This window comes from Myotis nattereri (genome assembly GCF_964212035.1).
Source record: "Myotis nattereri genome assembly, chromosome: 2".
Classification (NCBI taxonomy): domain Eukaryota; kingdom Metazoa; phylum Chordata; class Mammalia; order Chiroptera; family Vespertilionidae; genus Myotis; species Myotis nattereri.
In genome coordinates, this window is record NC_138076.1 from 199,504,986 (window position 1) to 199,527,858 (window position 22,873).

The 22,873-nt window shown below is 37.2% G+C and overlaps 1 protein-coding gene across 8 annotated transcripts in view; it reads right to left on the minus strand.

Moving 5' to 3' along the window:
* Positions 1–22,873, minus strand: part of ANKS1B (ankyrin repeat and sterile alpha motif domain containing 1B) — an 812,878-nt gene that overhangs the window by 531,579 nt on the left and 258,426 nt on the right. For all 8 annotated transcript variants that reach the window (XM_081080965.1, XM_081080961.1, XM_081080962.1 and 5 more), the window contains exon 11: positions 18,464–18,600. In XM_081080965.1, the coding sequence (XP_080937091.1) occupies positions 18,464–18,600 (137 nt within the window). The remainder of the gene's footprint in view (positions 1–18,463; positions 18,601–22,873) is intronic.

Below are 22,873 nucleotides of genomic sequence, written 5' to 3' on the forward strand. Positions count from 1 at the left end.
ATCTTTTCTCCATTGAATTGCTTTGACACCTCTGTCAAATATCAGTTGGGCATATTTGTGTAGGTTTATTTCTGGGTTCTCTTTTCTGTTCCATTGTGCCCATCCCTTTGCTAATATAGTATTGAATACTGTAACTATAAAATAAATCTTAACATTGGGCAGACTAGTTCCTCCCAGTTTATTCTTGTTTCCAAAATCGTTTTAGTTATCCTAATTCCTTTATATTTTTATGTAAACTCTAGAATAATCTTGTATATATCTTTAAACAATCTTGCTGGGATTTTGAGAGAAAGTACATTAAATTTGTATGTCAATTGGGGGAGAATTTACATCTTTACTATTGAGTCTTCTAATCCATAAACACTCTCTATATACTTATTTGCATTTTTTATATCTTTCACCACTATTTTGTACTTTTGTACACAAATCCTATACATGTTTTGGTAGATTTTTCTTTGCTTTGTATGTTGATTATAAATGATATTGTATTTTTAATTCCAGTGTCCACATGATTATTGCTAATTTATAGAAATGCAATTGATTTTTAAATGTTTATTTTTCATCCTGTGACCTTGTTGAATTAACTTATTAGTAGGAAGATTTTTTTGTAGATTCATTGGGATTTCCTACCTAGACAATTATGTCATTTGCAAATGGAACAGTTTTATTTATTCCTTTCCAATCCACATGCCTTATGCCTTTTATTTCCCCTTTTTATTGCACAGCCAGAACTTCAGTGCTATGTTGAATAACAATGATGTGTGAGTGAACATCTTTATTTTGTTCCTATTCTGAGGAGAAGCATTCAAATTTTCACCATTAAATACTAGCTAAAGAATTTTTATAGATAATCTTGATCAAGTTGAGGAAGTTCTCCATTGCTTCTATTTTTCTGAGATTTTTTAAAAAATCATGAATGGCCCTAGCTGGTCTTGCTCAGTGGATACAGCATCGGCCTGTGGACTGAAGGGTTCCAGGTTCGATTCCAGTAGGGAGCATGCAGGAGGCAGCTGATCAATGATTCTCTCTCTCTCCCTCTCTCTTCCTCTCTGAAATCAATAAAAATACATTTAAAAATCATGAATGGATCTTGAATTTTGTTGATGGCTTTTTCTGCTTCAATTGATCTGCTTCAATGATCATGTGGATTTCTTCTTCATTAATTTTCACCCAGTCTCATATCCCTGGGATAAACTCCACTTGGTCACGGTATATAATGCTTTTTATATCTTGCTGAATTCTACTTACTAATAGATTAAGAAATTTTGTGTCTATATTTATGAGGGATACTGCTCTGTGGTATTTGCTTTTTGTGTTATTGGGCATTTTTAGTGTTTTTGCTTTGTTTTGTTTTTTACTGTCTGGTTTTGGTATTAGGGAAATACTAGCTTCATAAATGAATTGCAAAGTTCCTCTCTTGTTTCAGAAAAAAAATGTTTAAAATTGAACTTAATCTTCCTTAAATCCTGACCAGTGTTGCTAAGTGATTAGAGCATAGGCCTGTGCACTTGAGGGTTGCAGGTTCCATGCCCACCACAGGTCAGGGTGTGTGAGGGAGGCAATCAATCACATCAATGTCTCTCTTTCCTCTCTCTCTTTCTGTCTTTCCCTCTCTCCCATTCCTTCCACTCTCTAAAAATCAATGAAAAAAATATCTTCACTCCTTGGGTGAGGATTAAAAAAAAATCTTCCTCAAATATCTGTTATAATTCTCCAGCAAAACCAACTTGTTTTTCTTTAAAGATTTATAAATTATGAATTCGATTTCCTTAATAACTATAGGACTATTCATGTTATCTTTTTCATATTGGGTGAATTGTGCTAGTTTGGTATTCATTTAAGCTAAATTGTCAAATTTATATGGGTAGAGTGGTTTACAATATTCCTTCATTGACCTTTTAGTGTCTATAGAGTCTGTAGTAATATTCCCTGTTTCATTCCTGATATAGGCAATTTGTGTATTTCTCTCTTTTTTCAATTTCTGCTTAAGAACAGCAGGAGGTAATTGTATAATGATTTATAGAAGATATGTTTTGAGCAGCCAAAGCAGGAAGCATATGCTACTGTGTGCATGAGAGCAAAGAATTTTTTTACAAATAAATGTGCAGTATGCATTGCTTTTTAACCTACCAAAAGTCATTCTGCTTTCCAATTTGTACTTTACATCATTACTAATAATACCTCTCATTAAATACATGCTGTGTCAGGCATCCTACAATATACTTTTCATGCAAATACAACCATGGCAAAAGTGAATATTATTTACCACATTTTACAGATTGGGAAATTGAGACTTCTCAAAGGATACTCAGTAACTCTCAAAGACAGTTTTACAGTTTAGCCCCCTCAACACTTCAAAGCAATGCATACACTTTCCATTGCACCATGCTGTATTTATTTTTCTCTACAATTACCCCAAATGTCTTCCTATATAATAAAAATAATGGCACCCCCTTTTTTTGGTTTGGTAAGAAAATTACAGTTTAAAAGATCATTTTATCCAAAGTACAGGGCAAAAGTAGTTTTACAGTTGTTCATATGGAAAATAATACAATAATTAATATGTAATAATATAAGAATAAACTCTGCTTCATGTATTCACAACTGTAAACCTATGTTTGCCCAACCCTGTATATGTAAAAGCAATTGTGATGAGGGTTATCACCAAGAAGTAAATAAATAGTAGATAGAAAAAAGAGCTTAAGGTTCAAGCCAGAAAGATGTGACAGTACAAATACTTATATGGATGAATTTAAGACGATATGAAGTTTTAAGAATAAGTAAAGGGTGTCCCAAAATTCACACAAAATTTAAATTTTGTGTGAGCATTAACAACAACAACAACAACAAATAAAAGCCTAATTTTACTTGGTTTATTGAATCAGATTCTAGTATCTGTTGCCCTTTGATTTAAATCCCTTCAATTTGATAAACATTACCAAGTACCAATTATGGCCCAGGAGCAGGGACAATGAAGACCAGTGAAGACCACGGCTTTGCGTATGTGCCAGCAAAGCTGTGGAGGCCATTTACCTGATGTGCTAATCCACACATAACCCTATACTGTATACTTTATGAATCAATAAAAAATTACAATTTTTAATTATAAACCTGTTTTCTATCAAAATTACTTCTTGCTTCGCCGAAACCGGTTTGGCTCAGTGGATAGAGCGTCGGCCTGCGGACTGAAGGGTCCCAGGTTCGATTCCGATCAAGGGCATGTACCTGGGTTGCGGGCACATCCCCAGTAGGAGATGTGCGGGAGGCAGCTGATCGATGTTTCTCTCTCATCGATGTTTCTAACTCTCTATCTCTCTCCCTTCCTCTCTGTAAAAAATCAATAAAATATATATAAAAAAAAAAATTACTTCTTGCATGAATTTTGGGACACCCTTTACAATACATAGGACTTCCTTTGAAATAAAACACTATCAGTGTCATGGAAATTTATGTCATACTAGAAGCCCAGTACATGATATTCATGCGGGGGGGGGGGGGGATCTCTCAGCCTAGCTTGTGCCCAAATGGAGGGACATCTATAAAGTAACTGACCTGTTATCTTCAAATGCGTCATGGTTTTAAAGTCTAGAAAAAACTGAGGAATTGTTCCAGGTCAAATGAGATGAGAACTAGACACACTGTATGGTTCTGGATGGGATCTTATTGCCATAAAACATTATTATGACAATTGGTGATATTTGAATCGGGTTATAGGATTCAATGCTAGTAACATGCCAAAGTTCAATATCTGATTTTGTTTTCTGGTTAAGGATACATGTCCACATTCGTAAGCAATAACATGCCAAAGTATTTGGGGCTGATGGGATCAGCAACTTACAAATAATTCCAGGCAAAAAGGTCTTTACATTGTTTTCTAATTTTGCTATAACTTTTTGATTGTTTCAAAATAATAATATTAAAACATGAAAATTACTGTGAGAAATGTAGAAGATAAGTTAGAGCAGATGAGAGTGCCAGCAAGGGAGCCATTATGGAAGCCATTTCAATAATCAAGTCAAGAGCAGGTGAATTAAGACATTTGCAGTGGGAACAAAGAAAAGAGGAAAGCTTTGGCAGATACTAAGGAAACAGTGAACAAATGGGAGAGCTGAAACTAAAACAATTGAGATGGTTTGGTTTGCTATTTACTAGTAGCTACGGAGAGAAGAAAAGGGAAGGCTCTAGGGCAACTCAAACTTCTGGTTTGGAAAACCGATTAGATGGTAGTACCATTAATATAATGAAACAGAGATGTTTTTGGAGTAAGTAAGCTGATGTCATGGCAAATAAGTATAGTGAGCTTTATTATCCAAACACGCTAGGCTACTTGACCAAATAAAACATATTTAATTATCATGTTAAGCCGAATTTGTACTCTCTGGCCTCATGTTTCCATAAGAAAGGTAATTCCATCAGCGTAACCCTCTTGGCCTGTTCTCCCTTCACTCATACCTCCCCATGGAGGGAGAAGTGCTCAGCTGCAGAATGTCTCTGGGGAAAGGACTAAGCTTTCCAGGCTCTGCCCCTTCTGGGTCCTCCTCTACAGAGCCAACGTGTCAGCAGCATCTACACACCCCTGCTCTCCTGTATCAAAACCACCTTGTGGATGGCTGTGATGTGTGTTTAATTCCAGGGCAAAGGTACAGCAAGCACATTAGGTACATATCCAGAATAATATTGTCCAATCAGTTCTACAGTAAAAATAAAAATTATGACATTTTATTTTAATTTATCTAACTCCTATATCATATCTCTCAACTGGTTCTGAATCTGGGAGAGAAAGTAAAACAGTGCAGTTAATTTGTATACCAAACTCAAACAATGATGTAAACTTTTTTATTCCTCACAGTGACTAATATTAGTGCCTGAAACAAACTTATTGAATTGAATTCAATCAATGTAAAAAATAATGATGCTAACATAAGACTGTATTATAGTGAAAAATATAGGTCCTTCTAATTACTTGTTTTTCAGTTTTAGGGATTTAACACCATTGATTTAAAACTTGTTTTTCAACAGGGTACAATATACTTATTTTACTTTTCTTCATACATAAAATAGAAATGATAATGGCTCTATTATCTGATATGATTGCTCAGAGAATTAAGTAATGTATAGATACCATTCTGTAACAGGCTAAATGAATGACACAGATTTATTGCTTAGTCATCATGTCCCCTTCTCAACAGTGTAAATTTGTGCAGAATGAGAGGAAAAATCAAACCAGAATGGAACTGCTGGGGTCAGCTATAAAGAAGCATATCAAGTGACCTATATCATGTTTCCCAAATTGTGTGTTGTGGATCACTAGTTGTGAAAAATAATAATGGGTTTCCAAGGGTGGAACTAGGGGAAGGCTATGAAAAATCCTTCAGTGCAGAAAAGTGTTTAACCCTGTAATTCCCTAATACATTTGACCACTGGAACATTTTTTACTCTAGAAACACCACTCAGAATGAGTACTTCACAGATATTGAGACATTCTGATTGAGGGGAAGACGGTAGAATATGTGGTTGGGACTTCTTGATTTATTAGAATACCCTATGGTGAATTTGGCACAGCATTAAGTAAAAAATCTATAAAAGCCTTGCTCATTCTATTGTGCTCCCTGGACAGTGTATATACCACTTTATCTATCTAATTTCTATTCAAATATAAAGCTCCTTTTGTGTACTCTCTTCCTAGAATTGCCTTCCCTGGCTTTTACCCAACCATCCTCTGTTAATTAAAATTATACTTATTGAGCACTGATTATGTACTAGGTGCTGTTCTAGGTACTAGGATTGAGCATATAATAATCACAACAGTACATTGTTCTTATTCTTATAGAACATCCATTCCAGTGGGAAAGATATTGACCAACACATAAATGCTAAATCAGGTTTAAAATATGTTACAGAGGAAAACTAGCTAAAGGAGCTAGAACGTGAAGTTGAGGCTACTTTATATTCAGTGGTCAGAGAAGGTCTCCTCATAGTGGCATCTGAATATCATGACCTGAAGGAAGAAAGATAATAAGCCATGTAAGTCAGGGGGAGAAGGGCATTCCAGACAAGTCCATGATGAGTATCAAAAACATAAGGCAGGGACTGTCTGGCTTATCTGAGGCAGTGTAGAAAAGATGGCGTGGCTGGAGTAAAGTGAGCTACGTGGAGACTGACAGGAGATCGATTAAGAGGTTAAAGAGAGAGTCAAATTACATAAGGTGATGTATGATTTTAGTCTGAGTGAGATGGGAAGACATTGGAAGTTTAGCAGATGAATCACATGATCTGATTTATGTAAGTCCACTTGCCAATTTGTAAAAGAATAATAAGGGCACAACAGTCATTGCCAGGAAACAGAGTGAGAGGCTTTTTCAAAAGTCCAGGCAAGAGCATTAATGGTTTATATGATAGTGGCAGAGGAGAGATGGTCAGAGGGTCCTGATTCAAGATATATTTTGAAAAGAAAACTAGAGGAATAATTTTTAAACTTTTTTTAAAATCTCAGGACCATTTCATACCCTTAAAAATTACTGGAAACACTAAAGAGTTTTCATACAGGGGGTAATATCTTTAACTATTTAGTATATTAAAAATTAAAACTGAGATACTTTTAAAAACATAGGAATCCAAATGCACATTTCATTAGCCATCAGAGCTATGATGTCATTGCACATCATCACGCAACAATGGAAAACTCCATCAAGCAATTGTACAAATAAGAGTGGAAAGGAAAAAATATGTTTGTATTATTATGAAAACAGTTTTGACCTCACAGACCTCCTGAAAGGGTCTTTGAGACTGCCAAGGGGTCCTGAACCATAGTTGAGAATTGTCAGCCCTAAAAGGTTTTCTGATGGACCAGATGTGACAGTGTGAGAAGAAGAAAAGAATCAAGAATGGGATCAATTTCTTTACCCTGTACTGCCCTGAACTGAAAAGCAAAGTTCAGTGCCACACATGTTAAGCTTAAAATGCTTTTTAGACATTTATTTGAGATTTAGGGTAGCTGGCTACATATGAGCCTGAGTTCAGGGAAGTGGTCGGGGCTGGAGATAGAAGTTTAGGAGTCATCGGAATATAGACAGCATTTAAAGCCCTGGAACTGGATGAGAATACACAGGGAATGAATGTAGATTGAGAGAAATCTCACAATAATCCCTGGGATTATTCATTCAATCAATGAATTCCATCAGTGAAAATCTAAATGTTATCTCTTTAGAACACAGTCTCCTGCAGTCGATTAAAGGTTCTTTGAGGTCATTTTTATATGTAAATATCATTTTATGATGCCCAGCATCCAATAAGCACTCAACTGTGTTTACTGAATAAATAAGCAAATAAAGTAACAATGTGCTCTGTGGTACATTCATAGCTAAATTCCAGAATTTTAGAACAGGCAAGAGTAGGAAGTTGAAGTGATCAACTTCAGATTCATATATTAGGTCTACTATTCATCACGCAGTCAAACAGGTTCCCATGAATTGAGAGGCAGAGGTAACTACTGCAGGCCTTTAACTTTACCCAGTGCAAGTCAATAACAAGGGATGGGATTAGGTTTCAAATTCTAATCCGCACTGAAGACATTTAAAACAATAATGCCAGTGCTAGTTTCTAGATATTTTATTTTTTAAGGAAATTTCTCCCAGAGAAATCTACAACTATGCATTCTTATTCAGACTGCCTAGAAATGCTCTAGGGAGAAAGACATGCCAAAGAATGGAACCCACTGAGATTTTTATGTATGCAGAAGAAAAAACCTGAATAACCACACAAAAGAAAAAAAAAACCCAACCATTTAATAAAGTCTGCTGTTGTAAAGGGCATCGTGGCCACAAAATTCAGAGAATCAGATTTTATGCTTAGAAAAGGAGATGAATTTTTTTTTACATGTAGAAAGGGTCAGCAATAAATCATTCCCCATTTTCAACGTGGGTAAATACAGCCAGAGTTTCATCAAAAGAAATGAGGATGAATAATATTCTACTGGCATATGACTGGCATGGCATCTATAAAGAATGATGGTGATTTTATTCATTAACTAGAGGCCTGGTGCACAAAAATTTGTGCACTCAGGGGGGGCCCCTCAGCCTGGCCTGTGCCTCTCGCAGTCTGGGATCCCTTGGGGGATGACCACCTGCTGGTTTAGGCCTGCTCCCTGGGGAATTGGGCCTAAGCTGGAAGTCAGACATCCCTCTGGCAGCCCGGGAGCCCTCGGGGGATGTCCACTTGCTAGCAGGAAGCAGGCCTAAGCTGCAGTTGGACATTCTTAGTGCTGCCAAGGAGGCAGGAAAGGCTCCTACCACCACCGCTGTACTGGCAGCCAGCAACCTGGCTTGTGGCTGAGCAGAGCTCCGCCTGTGGGAATGCACTGACCACCAGGGGGAAGCTCCTGCATTAAGCATCTGCCCCCTGGTGGTGAGTGTGTGTCATAATGACCAGTCATTCCCAGTCGTTCTGCTGTTAGGGTCAGTTTGCATATTACCCTTTTATTATATAGGATAGAGGCCTGGTGCATGGGTGGGGGCCGGCTGGTTTGCCTGAAGGGTGTCCCGGATCAGGGTGGAGGTCCTGCTGGGGTGCCTGGCCAGCCTGGGTGAGGGGCTGATGGGTATTTGAAGGCTGGTCATACACCCTTCAGGGTGGGGGTCCCCACTGGGGTGCCTGGCCAGCCTTGGTGAGGGATTGACGGCTGTTTGCAGGCTGGTCACACCCCCTTCAGGGTGGGGGTCCTCACTGGGGTGCCTGGCCAGTCTGGGTGAGGGGCTGAGGGCCGTTTTTAGGCTGGCCAAGCCCCCCAGGACGGAAGCTCCCAGCCTCTCCTTTTTTTCTTTTTTTCTTATTCTGGGATTTATTTACCTTCTATAATTAAAACTTTGTTGCCAGCTCCTGCTCGCTCCAGCTCCATGGCCATGGCCTGCTGAAAGCAGGTATATGGGGTTTATTTACCTTCTATAATTGAAACTTTGTGGCTTTGAGTGGAGCTCAGAGCCAGGCGGGAAGCTTGGCTTCCTCCATCATTGCGGCAATCAAGCCTCCTGCTTGCTCCAGCTCCATGGCTGCTGGCCGCCATCTTGGTTGGGTTAATTTGCATATAGTCACTCTGATTGGCTGGTGGGTGTGGCTTAAGGCATAGCAAAGGTGTGGTCAATTTGCATGTTTGCCTTTTATTAGTGTAGATGGAAGATACAGTTTGTAGTGGGTGCTTTTTGGATTCTGGCTTTTCCCTTCAGCCTAGCCCAATTCTGTGTCCATCTTTATGGGCTTCTCTCACATCCCAAATTTCATTTCATATCTCCATGGCTCACTTATGCAGACACCTCTATGGGATGAAATGCTGGAGGTTGGGAATACCCTCTAGTTAGCTAGCATCATTCTGGGTAGATTTGAGTGACTTTAGGAACTTAAAAGGCTCCCAAACACATTTCCTAAAAGCTGAAGTTGCTATCATCAGAGCCACTGTGGATGAGACAGCAAGAGAGGAATGTCTCTCAAAGGTCATATTCCAAATGTGGACAAACACCACTTTTAAATCACTGTAACAGCAAGTCAGGCTGCTACAGAGCCTTACAATTTACACAGCACCACTGCATATTTTATCTGATCTGAGCTTTACTGCATCCCTGAGAAGGACGCAAGGCAAATACCATCCTCACGTTGCTGACAAGTTGGAGGGTCAGAAAGGTTACATAGAGGATGAAAAGCATGATTAGAAATGAATTCCTAGAAAGAGCAGTGATAAGGATTTTTTAAAAAATACTTGTCTTCAGAGATACTGATTTAATTCGTCTGGGGTAGGGTCCAGGCATTTTTTTTTTTAATCTTCTCAGGAAATTCTAATTTGTTGAGGACTACTGATTAATTGTTGGGGCCACTGATTTCTTAATATCTTTTTCTTTCCCAATTGTTCTTTGTTTCACCTAAGATTATTTTATATTATTTTATTATCTTTCTTTTTTTAGCTTTCACTTCTCACTTGGCTTTGGTTCAATGATTCCAGATTACTGAACAGAGTCTTCTTTGGTTTCCTCCGTTAGGTTACAAACTACAACCATCTATGTTTCTGCTCTTCGTCCTTTTTCCAACCTATTATTCTCCTCTCAAACTTCATCATCCCTTTGGAATACAATGTTCCATCTTGATGATTTTCTCCCCGAGGAGCTAATTAACATGAACAGATGACTGGAGTTAGTAGACCAGAGTTCTTCCAGTCAGTGACTCTGAAAGACTGGGAAAATTATTCAACCTCTTTAAATCTCAAACCCAATCATTAAAATAAAGAAAAAAAAATACTTACCTTGTAGGGGTTTTTAAAGGGCAGGAGTGGAGTGGAAGGGGTCAATGGGGGGGGGAAGGGGGGAACAACTGTAATACTTTCAACAATAAAGATAAATAAAAGCAAAAAAGAAATAAATGAAACACATGGTCAATAATAGAAATAAATGGCCCAATACACTAAAAGAAAAATATTTTTCAAAGATTATCTTTTAAAAGGCCTTTTTATTTCTTATCTACTTTTTGCTTCAACCCAATACAATATTCTGTACTCTGAGTTATAGGACTCTGTTTTTTACCCACTCTCATTTCTAATTTTAAAATTTAGCGTATATATTCTATAACCCCACAGTGCCCAGTAAAATAGTATTCTAAGTTTGGCAAGAATTTTATATACCACAAATTCTAAACTCTTAATAATGGAAGGGAGAGATGGTATGGATTATTATTAAATTACCTTATTATTAGCTCATTAAACACCCCCAAAAAAGTCCAGAAGAATATCTAAAATATTGATTTCCTTCAGGTTTCCACCTGATTTAAACAGAGTCTATCGTGGATAGGAATTCAGGAGCAACTCATCTTTCTTCAAATCATCTGCCTTAGTCTCTTGAGAGACCTGGGCCCTTGACTTTTATCTCTCTACGGCCTCTGTGTGCTTCTTTTATAAGATCCCTCCATAGCTGTGAAAATGTGTAGCCTTCTCACTTCATTGTGTCAGAGTCTACTATGGATGGGGTTTAAAGTATGTGGTGGGATCTGTACCAGGAACAGCCCCAAGATAATCAGAATTTCCAAATTTTTCAGGCTGACTTGCTGTTAATATCCACCTATGTTCATTAAAATGTTATTATAAAATTCAATATTAAGCACCTAATAAAATGATTCATCTGTGATATTGTGCCAAAATTGTCTTTTTTTCTGCCTCCACCTTGGTTCACTTCTCAAACATCCCCATGCCATGAAAAAGGAAGAGTAGAAAAATCCATCCAGCTGAAACCAACACCAAGGGTGCAGCCCCAAAATCCAACGCTTTAACAGCCAATTCCTTATCCAAACTCTCCAGGAATGCCAGTGTTTGAACTTTGGAGCCAATTAAATTTAGTCACTCCTCCTATTACAAATTTAACATTTCAGTCCTCATCATTCATGTCTCTCCCATCAACTTTTTTTTTTTTAAATATCATAATTTTCCAGTATTCTTTTTTTTTTATTATTGCTTAAAGTATTACAAAGGGTATTACATATGTGCCCATTTTATCCCCCCGCCCTAGACAGTCCCCCTCCCATCAACTTTTAATCTCCTCTTTCCCATTCTTTACAACCAGATTTAATTTCATGCATCCTGACATTAACACACACACACACACACACACACACACACACACACACTGGTTTCTTAAATTCTGTCCTTCCTTCAACACCTGTCATACTTTCCTTTTACCACCAAATTATTCAAAAGCTTAATCTACAACCAGTGCATTGCTTTTCTTCAACTCTTCAACTCTTTGCAATTTAGCTTCTACCTTCTCCACTTTAATTAAATTGCTTTCTTGAAGGTGTTTGAACTCATAATCACCAAACAAGTTGACATTTTGAGCTTCCTTCTGCTTTGCATCCCAACCAGTTTCAATAATGTTAACTAATCTCTTCTTTAAATTTTCTTCTCTGTTCATATTTAGGATAATAGTTTACCTTTCTTGTTTTTTTATCTCTCAATGCTCCTTCTCTCTCTCCATTTGCTAAGGCCTTCTTTCTAAAGTACATGTAAAGAAATTACTTAAATGTACTGATTTCCAATTTCCTCATCTATAAAATGAAGATAATATCCATTCTCAAAAGAACCAGGAAAGTTAAATTGTATTTTGTACTTAACAAATATTAATTATACTCTTAAGAGTGAACATTTCTAGCATTCTGTCTTTGATACTATCTCCCTTCACCATCTAATTCTATAAATGTCTATAAAATCTTTACCTTAAGCTTTTACCTCTCACCAGAGCTCCACATCAATATTTCTAATTTGTAATATCATGCCACACACTCAATAAGTTTACAAAACAAAATTTATCATGCCACCCTCTTCCTAATCAAAATAAATCCTGCTCAGGTCTTTCCTATTTTTATTAAGATCATTGCAAAATCCCAGCCAACCAGGACCAGATCATTAGTCATCTTTGACTCCCTTAGATTTAATCCATCTATTTACATACTAATGCTTTATCCAAAGTGTCTCTTGAACATCATAACCAAGTCAACTTATCCCAGAAATGCAAAGTTTGATTAACATTAAAAATAAAACAATGTAGCACTAGCCCGGTGGCTCAGTTAGTTGAGTGTCGTCACATACACCAAAAGGCTGAGGGTTCAATTCTCAGTCAGGGCACATACCTAGGTCAAGGGTTCTATCCCCAGTCAAGGTGTGCATAGGAGGTAACCAATCAATCTTTCTTTCTCTCTTCCTCTCTTTCTTTCTTTTTTTTTCTTTCTTTCTCTCTCTCTTTCTCTCTCTCTCTCTCTCTCTCTCTATCTCTCTCTCTCTCTCTATCTCTATCTCTATCTCTATCTCCATGTCTTTCTAAAAATCAATGGGAACATATCCTCAGATGAGGATTAAAAAAATAATTAAAACATAAAAAATAAAACAATATAATTTATCACATCAACAGAACAAAGGAAAAATCATATGATCATCTAAATATACACAGAAAAATTTTGAAAAATTTCAACACCCTTTTATGCTAAAAACTTTCAGTAAATTAGGAGTAGAAGAGTATAAATAATAAACATAGGTTATATTGTATTTAATGCTGAAATATTGAATACTTTCCCTTAAAGATAACAAATAAGGAAAGGATTTTGGGTTTTACCAGTTCCGTGCACAACTGTCCTGCAGTCACAGTAGTATTATATTATCATATCTAATAAAGAGGAAATATGCAAATGGACTGTCACACCATCACAAAGATAGCTGTGCCCACAGCAGAGGCGGGTTTTTCTGTAACAGAAGATGGCTACCCACAGCGGAGGCCAAGTTCCCTTAATGAGCCTTAATGAGCAATCAGCAGGGACCTGAGGCTGTGTCCCTGCCTGGTGGGGCTTGACAGGGGACCTCAGGCTGTGGCCCTCCCTGCCCCCCCTGCACCTGGCGAGGCTTGATGGGGAACCTCAGGCCACACCCCCTGCCCAAAAGGGCTTGACAGGGTACCTCAGGCCACGCCCCCCACCTGGCAGGGCTTCACAGGGGACCTAAGGCTGTGCCCCCACCACAGCACTGGGCCAGGGGACCTGAGAGTGTGCCGGGGGCCCTGCGGCTGCGCCTCCCACCAGGCAGGGCTTGACGAGGGACCTGAGTCTGTGCTCCTCGCCCGGCGCCAGGCTGGGGGACCTGAGGCTGCGCCCCTTGCCCAGCGGGGCTTGATGAGGGTGGGGCTGGCTGGGTCTGGATATTGCCCAATGGGAGTGGAGCCGGCCGGGTCTGGGTCTTGCGTGATTTCTTTTTTCTTTTTTTAAATATATATCTTTATTGATTTCAGAGAGGAAGGGAGCGGGAAAGACAGACAGAAACATCAATGATTAGAGAGAATCATTGACTGGCTACCTTCTGCACGTCTCCTACTGGAGATCAAGCCCGCAACCCAGGCATGTGACCTTGACTGGAATCGAACCTGGGACCCTTCAGTCCATAGGCCGATGCTCTTTCCACTGAGTTAAACGAGCTAGGGCCTTGAGCGATTTGAGGTGCGCATGGGTGGGTGGGGACTTGACTCTGGGTCCTGCAGTGCACCCCAGATTCTGACAGGAGGAAGATTTTCATATACATTTTACTAATTTTCTTTCATCTCTGACATTTTGATTATAGAGAAAGGGCAAATAGCAATATTAAAATATTTCCTCTATTTAATTCCCTTTAATGTGCATGAATTTTGTGCACCAGCCACTAGTTAATAATAACAATAGGCATAAAGACTAGAAAAAGAAGAAATAAAACCATCATTATTCTCAGAAGACAGAAGAAAACCATTAAAAATTACTTTTAAAAGGAACTACTATAACTTTTCCATAAGTTTATCCAGGTGGCAGGACACAGGATAATGGAAAACTCAACAGCATTTCTATATACCAACAATGAACAATTGGAAAGTGAAAGTAATAAACAATACTAAAGCATTAAGTCAACTCAATGAGAAAACTCTTTTTCTATGTAGGAAAAAAAAAATGAATCTCAACTCTTACCTCACAACCTACAAAAACAATTTGAGATAGATCATAAAACTAAATATAAAAGCCAGAACCAGAAAGCAACTAGAAAAAATATGAGAGCACATTTTCACAAACTGAACAAAACACAAAAAGCACTAACCATGAAAGAAAAAAACTGATAAACTGGATCTCACCAAAATTAAAATATTCTGTTCATCAAAAGTTATCATTTAAAAAATGTGGGTAAATCATCCTGATAGAGAAGCTCAGCCTTGTAGGTTAATATACTGGAGGAAGACAAAGAGAAACCAGTAGTATATAAATATTTCAGTCTCTATGAGTTGAAAATAGAATATTTCATAATCTGAAGAATTTTATGACATGAAAGAATCCAAAGAAGCAAAGGTAAAAAGCTCAAACATGGGATACAGAACTAACAGCTGTGACTTAGTGAGTTAGTAAATATGCCACGCCCAGCCAGTGTGACTCAGTGGTTGAGGTCGACCCATGAACCAGGTGGTCATGGTTCGATTCCCAGTCAGGGTACATGCCCGGGTTTCAGGCTTGATCCCCAGTAGGGGAAGTGCATGAGGCAGCCGGTCAATGATTCTTATCATTGATGTTTATATCTCTCCCTTCCTCTCTGAAATCAATAAAAACATATTGAAAAAATAAATAAATATGCCAAATAAAATCAAACAACAAAACACTGCAAAATCTGTGGCTTCTAAGTAATTAACAGTAATTCCAAACATGCAATGTATAATCAGCCCTACCACAAATTGAATGCAATGAGTCCTTGTTTACAATGAATATTCTCATGTATAGGTAGAGTTATGGAAAGTAGACTAGATAAAGACATACAAAAAGAGAAGGGGAAGTAACTAAACTTGCTCTATCTAAGTAGTATATATTTGCAGTGAATGCAATGAAAATTATGTTTTTATTCCTCATCAATTCTATATCATTCTCACAATAAAAATGAACACATGTGCCAATGCCCAGGCAAAGAAATGCAAATCCATGAATACAGGTAGTTTTAAGAGCGAAATGATCTTTCCAACCATGTTATTAATTTCTAATTAGTAATTTTTTTAAAAGTGTTTTAATACCCATAAGTCAATCTAACTTCACATTTTTTGCATTTCCAGCCAGAATTAGCAAACACTTTAGAGGATTAAACTTGTGATCAAAATATAGGCTCTTATATAACCTAACAACAATTATCTTTTCTTTGGAACAGTTAGATCTCAACCATTCTCCATCCCTCACACACCTGTGACTTGTCAGAACACCCCAGGGAGTCCCCTGTTCTATCCATCCAGCTGTCCCCCACCCACACTCTCTAGTCTCCAAACCCTTTCCTGAAATCACGTGTGCTACCCTGATTCTCCCTAATAATTACTTCCACTAATTTTCTATTCCCTGCTCTCTACAGTGAATGAGGAGCCCCAGGAGGTTAGACATCATGAGGAGGAATAAGCAATCCACCACAGTCTCTGTGGTAAAAAGAAAATTGAGGTTATATTCTTTCCCAATTATACACCTTAGCAGTCATTGTTCTATTACATACAAACTTATAGGCTGCATTGGTTCTAAGTTAAATACCATAATCCTTAGTTTCCTGACTTGCTTCATTTTTTTCCTCCTCAAATCATCACTATGACAGCTAAGACAGGAAGCTGGAGTTAGTTAGTTTCATAGACATTTACTAGTAATAATGAACCGAGGAATAAAGTCAAGTTGGAATTTCTGGCTTTAACATTACCTCTCGTTTTCTTCAAAGTTTACCAAAGTAAACACAGCTAAAGAATATGTAAGGAGGGATTTATGGATTAAGTTTCCTTAGACTTCAGATATGTAGAAAGAAATCTGTTTTTCATTCATTGAATGACCACATGCATTTATATTAGAGAATTTATGTTGGTATAAAAGTAAATATGTTTATTGATGGATCTTATTAACTTACATATAGGACAATCTCTTACCTAAGACATTTTAAAATTTCTGGAAATGTTATGGCTTCACAGTAACACCAGAAACAGCTTCATATAATGAGAGAACCGATGACAGTTAATGTGGCATTTAGCATCTAAATATGGGGTTAATGAGGTTATTTCTTGAAGCAAATGAACTAGATGACATTTCCCTGAAGAGGAAGAAAGGGTTTTTGAAGACATTTTTCTCCTCTGCATATTGGGACTCTGTGTAAAATGTGACTGTGCCTAACTGACCCCAAACCTGTAAATTCCTCATAAAGATGTCATGTTGTACAATCTCGTGAGGATTTTTCTAGCCTCTGAACAGGACCAGAAGAGACAACTATTAGATGAAAGAAAGGAAAAGAACTGCAAATTAGTTGTGCAACTTAGCCCCTTTGGAGTGCCAACATCCTTACCCAAAACACCAGAATATCCATTCCCTTGGAGTTAATGAAGGTTAACAGAAACAATTTATATGAAAGTGTCCCAAAAAAAAGTAAGAAAAAGAAGAAAATATTCTATAAACTGAGGTGGATATGTAAGGTTTAAATTCCATTTTAAGAAAATTTTAGCCTTTGCGACAGCATGAATGACCTGGAGAACATTATGCTAAGTGAAATAAGCCAGTCAGAGAAGGACAAGTACCATATGGTTTCACTTACATGTGGAATTTAATGAACAAACAACTACCAAGCAAAATAGAGAATAGATTCATAGATAGAGAGCAGGCAGTCAGCTCAAGGATGGGGGTTTTGGGAGGGGGGAAATGAAGAAAAAATAAAAATAAAAGAGAGAGAACTCATGGACATGGACTACAGTGTGGTGATTGTGGGGGTAGAGGGGGAACAGAGGGCATAGAGGAGATAAAAGGTGATGGAAAAAATAAAAATTTTTAAATTTTAAAAGGAAATGAATGAACTAAACTGCACATAAATGTGGGTGAATATTCATAACATAATATTGAGAGTAAAAGGCTAATTCCAGGTAAAAAATAAATAAATAAATAAATGCCATTTTATTAATGAGGATGATGATTATAATAAGAATCGTCCTAAACAAATGATACAAAAGAAGATAAGATATTAAGGAAATCATGGCTCATTCACAGCAAAACAGTCTTAAAAGGCACATCTGTCTTACAAACTAGCTCAAAGGACTTGTTCATACTATATACTTAAGTAGATGGTGAATGGCATTGATTAGATCCACAGCCCCCCTCTCTTGGGTTTTATGAGGCCCATTCAGAACGAGCCAGGTTTGAGAACAAGACCAAGTCCATGTTCTGAGTTCTCCTGTTGGCAAAAATATAATGCTAACAGCTTTATAAGTGCTATTTTCAATGAAATATCACAGAACAGCTTGTCCCAGTGATATTTCTAAAGCTTGCCTGCAAACCGCCTACTGGGAAATCCAACTGAAAGAGAAGAAAGAGGGAAGCGAAAGAAAGCCACACAGACAAATGACAGGCATGAGGGAAAAGAACAAAAGGTAAAGGGAGACCAGCTAGGCGTGAGCACTGAAGGGAAATAAGGAGCAATGAGATGTAAAATACCAAACACAGGCAAAATTGGAGACCGTAAGGAATAGAGAATGTAAAGAAAATATATAAAAACAACTGGGGCTGGAGGATAGGGAAGTGATTACAAGTAATGCAGCATGTTCAGAGAAATGAAGACAAAATGAGCAGGAGACACCAAAAAAAAGTAACAACTTAATAACTGGACTATAACTATTAAAATGTTATGAAAGGAAGATGATGTGAAATAGCACATTTCCTAAGCTTCATTTGTGTGTTTTTTCTATAATATACAAATTCCTTTTGCTAAAAGCTGATATACATTTCAGTGTCTACCATCAACTCCAAGGGCAGAAAACATCCCCTTCCAAGTCCCTTCTTTTAATCTAAAAATCAATGTACATATCATAAAATAGGCCAGGCATTGCAATGTCAGTTTTGCATGCACTGATTCAGAAACAAAATACGTTATGGTGCAGATAATGTCATTCTGGGCACTTACCTGAGGTCGAATAACTTTTACAATATTTTTGAGGGCAGTATCGGGGGATGGAGGTGAGCAGTCAGGTGTTGGGCCTGTAGAGCTGTTTCTATGGTTACTAGTTCCTGGAGCAGTAATTGCTACCTCAGAGGCATTATCTGCGAATAAAAATAGAACTGCCATGAACCTAATCACTCAGTTTACCTTTTAAGACTGCAAATTAGTTTAATGACCAGGAATTGAGATTTCAACTTAAAACTGGTATCAATTACAAGATCATACTGAGGAATATGCTCAGCAGTATGTTTTATAGATAATGTTTATTGAATGCGTTGTTCTCTTTTAGAATAATATCACCCGCTGTGGTATTATCCCAAGAAAGAAGAGTATTATTATTCAGTTAATAATGATAAATTAACCAACATGTCTGTGAAGACTATCACAATTATATGAATGACTAAAACTTTAACTTTAAAAAGAACATGATTTTTTAATATATTATCGGGCTAAGTTTTCTTCATAATCTTTCAAATGGGTATTGATCTTTATTAAAGTAGATGTTTCATAGCTCCAATTCATAAAACCCCAATTCAAACCTCCCCAAAGCATTTCTCTCAGAAATCCCTCAAGCTATAGGAAAATATCCCAGTGAATTAATTAACCTTGATGAGAAACTGACATTTGTACAAAACATTTTTATAATACAAAACTATTACCCCACAGATAAAGATATCCTCCTATATGGTCAAAACTAAATGAATGAAATTTCAAAAATCTAAATTAGTCTTCCCTTGTGGTAACTGTTTGGGGGGTGGGGTGGAAGGATAAAGAAAGTAATGTCTTCAAAATCAGCAGCATGTGAAACATTTTCTTCTTAAGTTTATATAAAAACAAAATAACATCAACGATGCCATTTGGAATGTTTAAAATACTTGGGAAAGGATGACAAATGTTTTATAAATAACTTCTGCTAGCACAAAGAGACGTTATATTATTTTAACAACAATTTGGCAATCCTCTGTGGCTTTTTATGGAAACGATTGCAAGTTCAAATCTGCAAAAACATATACTTCCCTGTTATAATTTTAATTAGTTCCCAATAATGTTCTGTCCTAGACAGCTAGCTGAATTGATGCAAAAGGGACTGAGACTGAATTGTTTATAGACCAGCAAATCTCTCTGTTCCACAGCTACTGTCTACAATCCCAACCGAAAAGCAATAATTTATGAAGGCATCTCCTGCTCATAATAAGTGAGGATATAAAAACTCTACCCCCCACATAAAAATATAATTCAGTCTTCTGGGGAATCTAGACATAGGGTTATGAAAATACAAGTGTGGCACATTGAATTAAATAGATCCTTCATTAAATACGTCTTTAGAATGTCCAGAGTTCTCCTTGACTTCAGTTTAATGGATCAGGTGGGAAGTAGCATTTCAAGAACAGGCAGGTTTGCATGGGTAGTCTTCTGAGTAGAACAGAATAGTATGAGTCAATATTGAAACAGAGACAAAACATCAGTCAGCAAGAGGGTGACAAAGATGCCCTGCTTCTCTCCAATTTGTCCTTCCTGCTTTCATTCATTCAACCATACATCCAAAAACATTCATTTGGGGGCAAGGATGTCAGTTATTATGTTCCTTCTAAGGATAAATTTTAAAAAATCTCTAGCCATGGGTAGCAGGTAGGGAGGGATTAAATAGGTGGAGGAGAGAGGATTTCTAGGACAGTAAAACTGCTCTGTATGATTCTATAATAGTGAGTGCCTGACATTTTAATCCCCATTAGTCTATACACCACGAAGAGTGAACCCTAATGTAAACTACGGACTTTGGTCCATAGTTTGGATAATGATGTTTCCATGTAGGGTTGTTGATTGTATCAAATGTATCCCACTCTGGTGGTGGTGGTGGGGGGGTGTTGATTGGCGGGGGAGGCTGTGTCCATGTAGAGGCAGAGTGTATATGAGAACTCTCTGTATCTCTACTCAATTTTGCTGTGAATCTAAAACTGCTCTAAAAATAATGTCTTCAAATATTTTTTAAAAAGTCTCTGCCCCTGCCCTAGCCAGTTTGGATCAGTGGATAGAACATTCACCTGTAGACTGAAGGGTCCCAGGTTTGACCTCAGTTGCAGGCTTCTCTCCAGCCCGGGCCCTAGTCGGGGCGCATGCAGGAGGCAACCAATCGATGTGTTTTTCTCACAATGATATTTCTCTCTGTCTTTCCCTCTCTCTTCCACTCTCTCTAAAAATAAGTGGGAAAATATCTTTGGGTGAGGATTAAAAAATATATATCTCTGCCCTTGACAAGTGTACAATCAAATGTGGCATCCGAGATGCAATTTATAATGCAATATAACTTGAGAATTGATAACAGATCAATGAAGCACGATGAAAAGGCAGGGGAGGACTGTGGCTGGAGAGGAAGGTGGTTGTAAAAGACTTCAGTTTTCAGGCAAGAAAGCTGGAGTAGAACATAAATCATAACAACATGAAGGTAGAACGAGCATAGATGAGCTATTTTATGTTAGGAAGAAGTCGGAGGTGAGTTTAAATGCGTTAGAGGAAGGTTTTTAGTATAAGAATTTACATTTAATTCTGTAGGCAATAAGAAATATTGAAGGTATTTAAGCAGGGAGTGAGTGACCTAGTAGTAATAATAGCTAAAGTTTATTGGACTACAATGAAATGATGTTAGAGTTTTATTTTCCTTATCATTTATCATTGATTCTCTCTTCTGTACTTTTCATTGTTGTCTCTCTGTGTTGTATTCTGAATAGTTTCTTCTTTGTTGAATTTATTGGGGTGACATTGGTTCCCCAAGTGATACAGGTTTCAAGTGTACAAATCAACAAAACATCATCTGCCTAGTTTCTTATATTTATTTCCCAGTTTATTGGTTCTTTCTTCAGCTCTGTCTGGTCTGCTATCAAACCATTTTCTTAATTTCAATCCTATTTTTCAATTCTAAAATTTCTACTTGTTTCTTTTTCAAATATACGGTCACCATTTGGCATTTTTCAGTTCCCTAACTTTTTCAAGCTTCCCTTTATTTATTAGAAAATGTCAAGGACATTTGTTTTTGCTGGGGTTTTTTTGTGTTTTTTTTTTTAGCATCCGAGTCTAATAATTCCAATATCTGAATTCTCCGTAGACCTGTTTCTCTATACACTGTTCTATTATCTATCTCATCTTTAATTCTTTATTATGTGTCATTCAACTTTTTGATAGAATAAGATATCCAACATTAAATATAATGCTTTTGTCTTTTAGTACATGTTAATTCAAAGAAGCATCCCAACATACATTCTAATACCATATGCTGAAGTCTTTAGAAAACTTACCTGTTCAGTGTTAGATAATTTATTTAACATCTCAGGATTTCAGTTTCCTGAACTTCAAAAATGAAAATGGTTAATAACTATCTTCTTGGGTTTATGCGTGCATATAAAATGAGAGAACACACATGAAAAATAACTAGCATGTTATCAGGTTTAATAAATTTGAGTATTGTACAGATTTAATAAATTTGAGTTTTTTTCCCCTATCAAACCAAATATCATCAGAATTAAAATAAAATATGGAAGTGGAAAGAAAATCCAGAGGGAGAAGCAAGAAAATAACTACTAATGTGTTTTAGATAATACATCTAGAGTAATGATTGTGAGTAATTGGGTAGGATTTGAGGCCAGTACCTTTAAGCTATTAATACAAAGAGGTAGGAACAGAATTGAATTCCAGGAATAAGGAATGATCCACTGAGGAATGATTTACTGCAAGGACTGGCCCTGTTGACTGCCTTTGGATCAAAGACAGAAAAACTGCTGGGTACTCTAAGCAGACTATAAAGCAAAAGTTTATGAATGTTTCTTACAAGTAATTTAACACACAGTATAAGACAGTGGGTAATGAAGTACTAAATTCTTTAGAAAAGACTTTAAGTGTCTCTATCTCCTGAATCCATGATCTCTGCCATTATACCAATAATTTGGTTTTATACTACTGTGCACTGTTCATTATCTCTTCTAGACTAGACTTTATTACCTCAGAGACTTATATTTCCATTATCCCCTCCATAGCTCAATGCACACCTTTAAAAGTACTAAGTGAAATAAAGCAAAGAAAGCAAAACGTGTGTGTCAGTGGCAACCATCACAATGCCCATGGTGACATGAGGAAAGGTGACCTGGCTTTTATAATTCCACGGTCCTTTTCTCTAATGTTTAGAGAAAATTCAAATGAAAAGCATAGAACATACATAAGAGCGTTAGGAAACAGATTTACGCCTTAAAATAGCCTTTATTATACTACTTATAAAAATACCAATTATCCAGTGGACTTTGTAAAATGGCAGCCTGTGTCAAAGATATACATGATCGACCCACATCTCACACCTGCAGCTACAAAACATGGCTGATGAAAATGAAA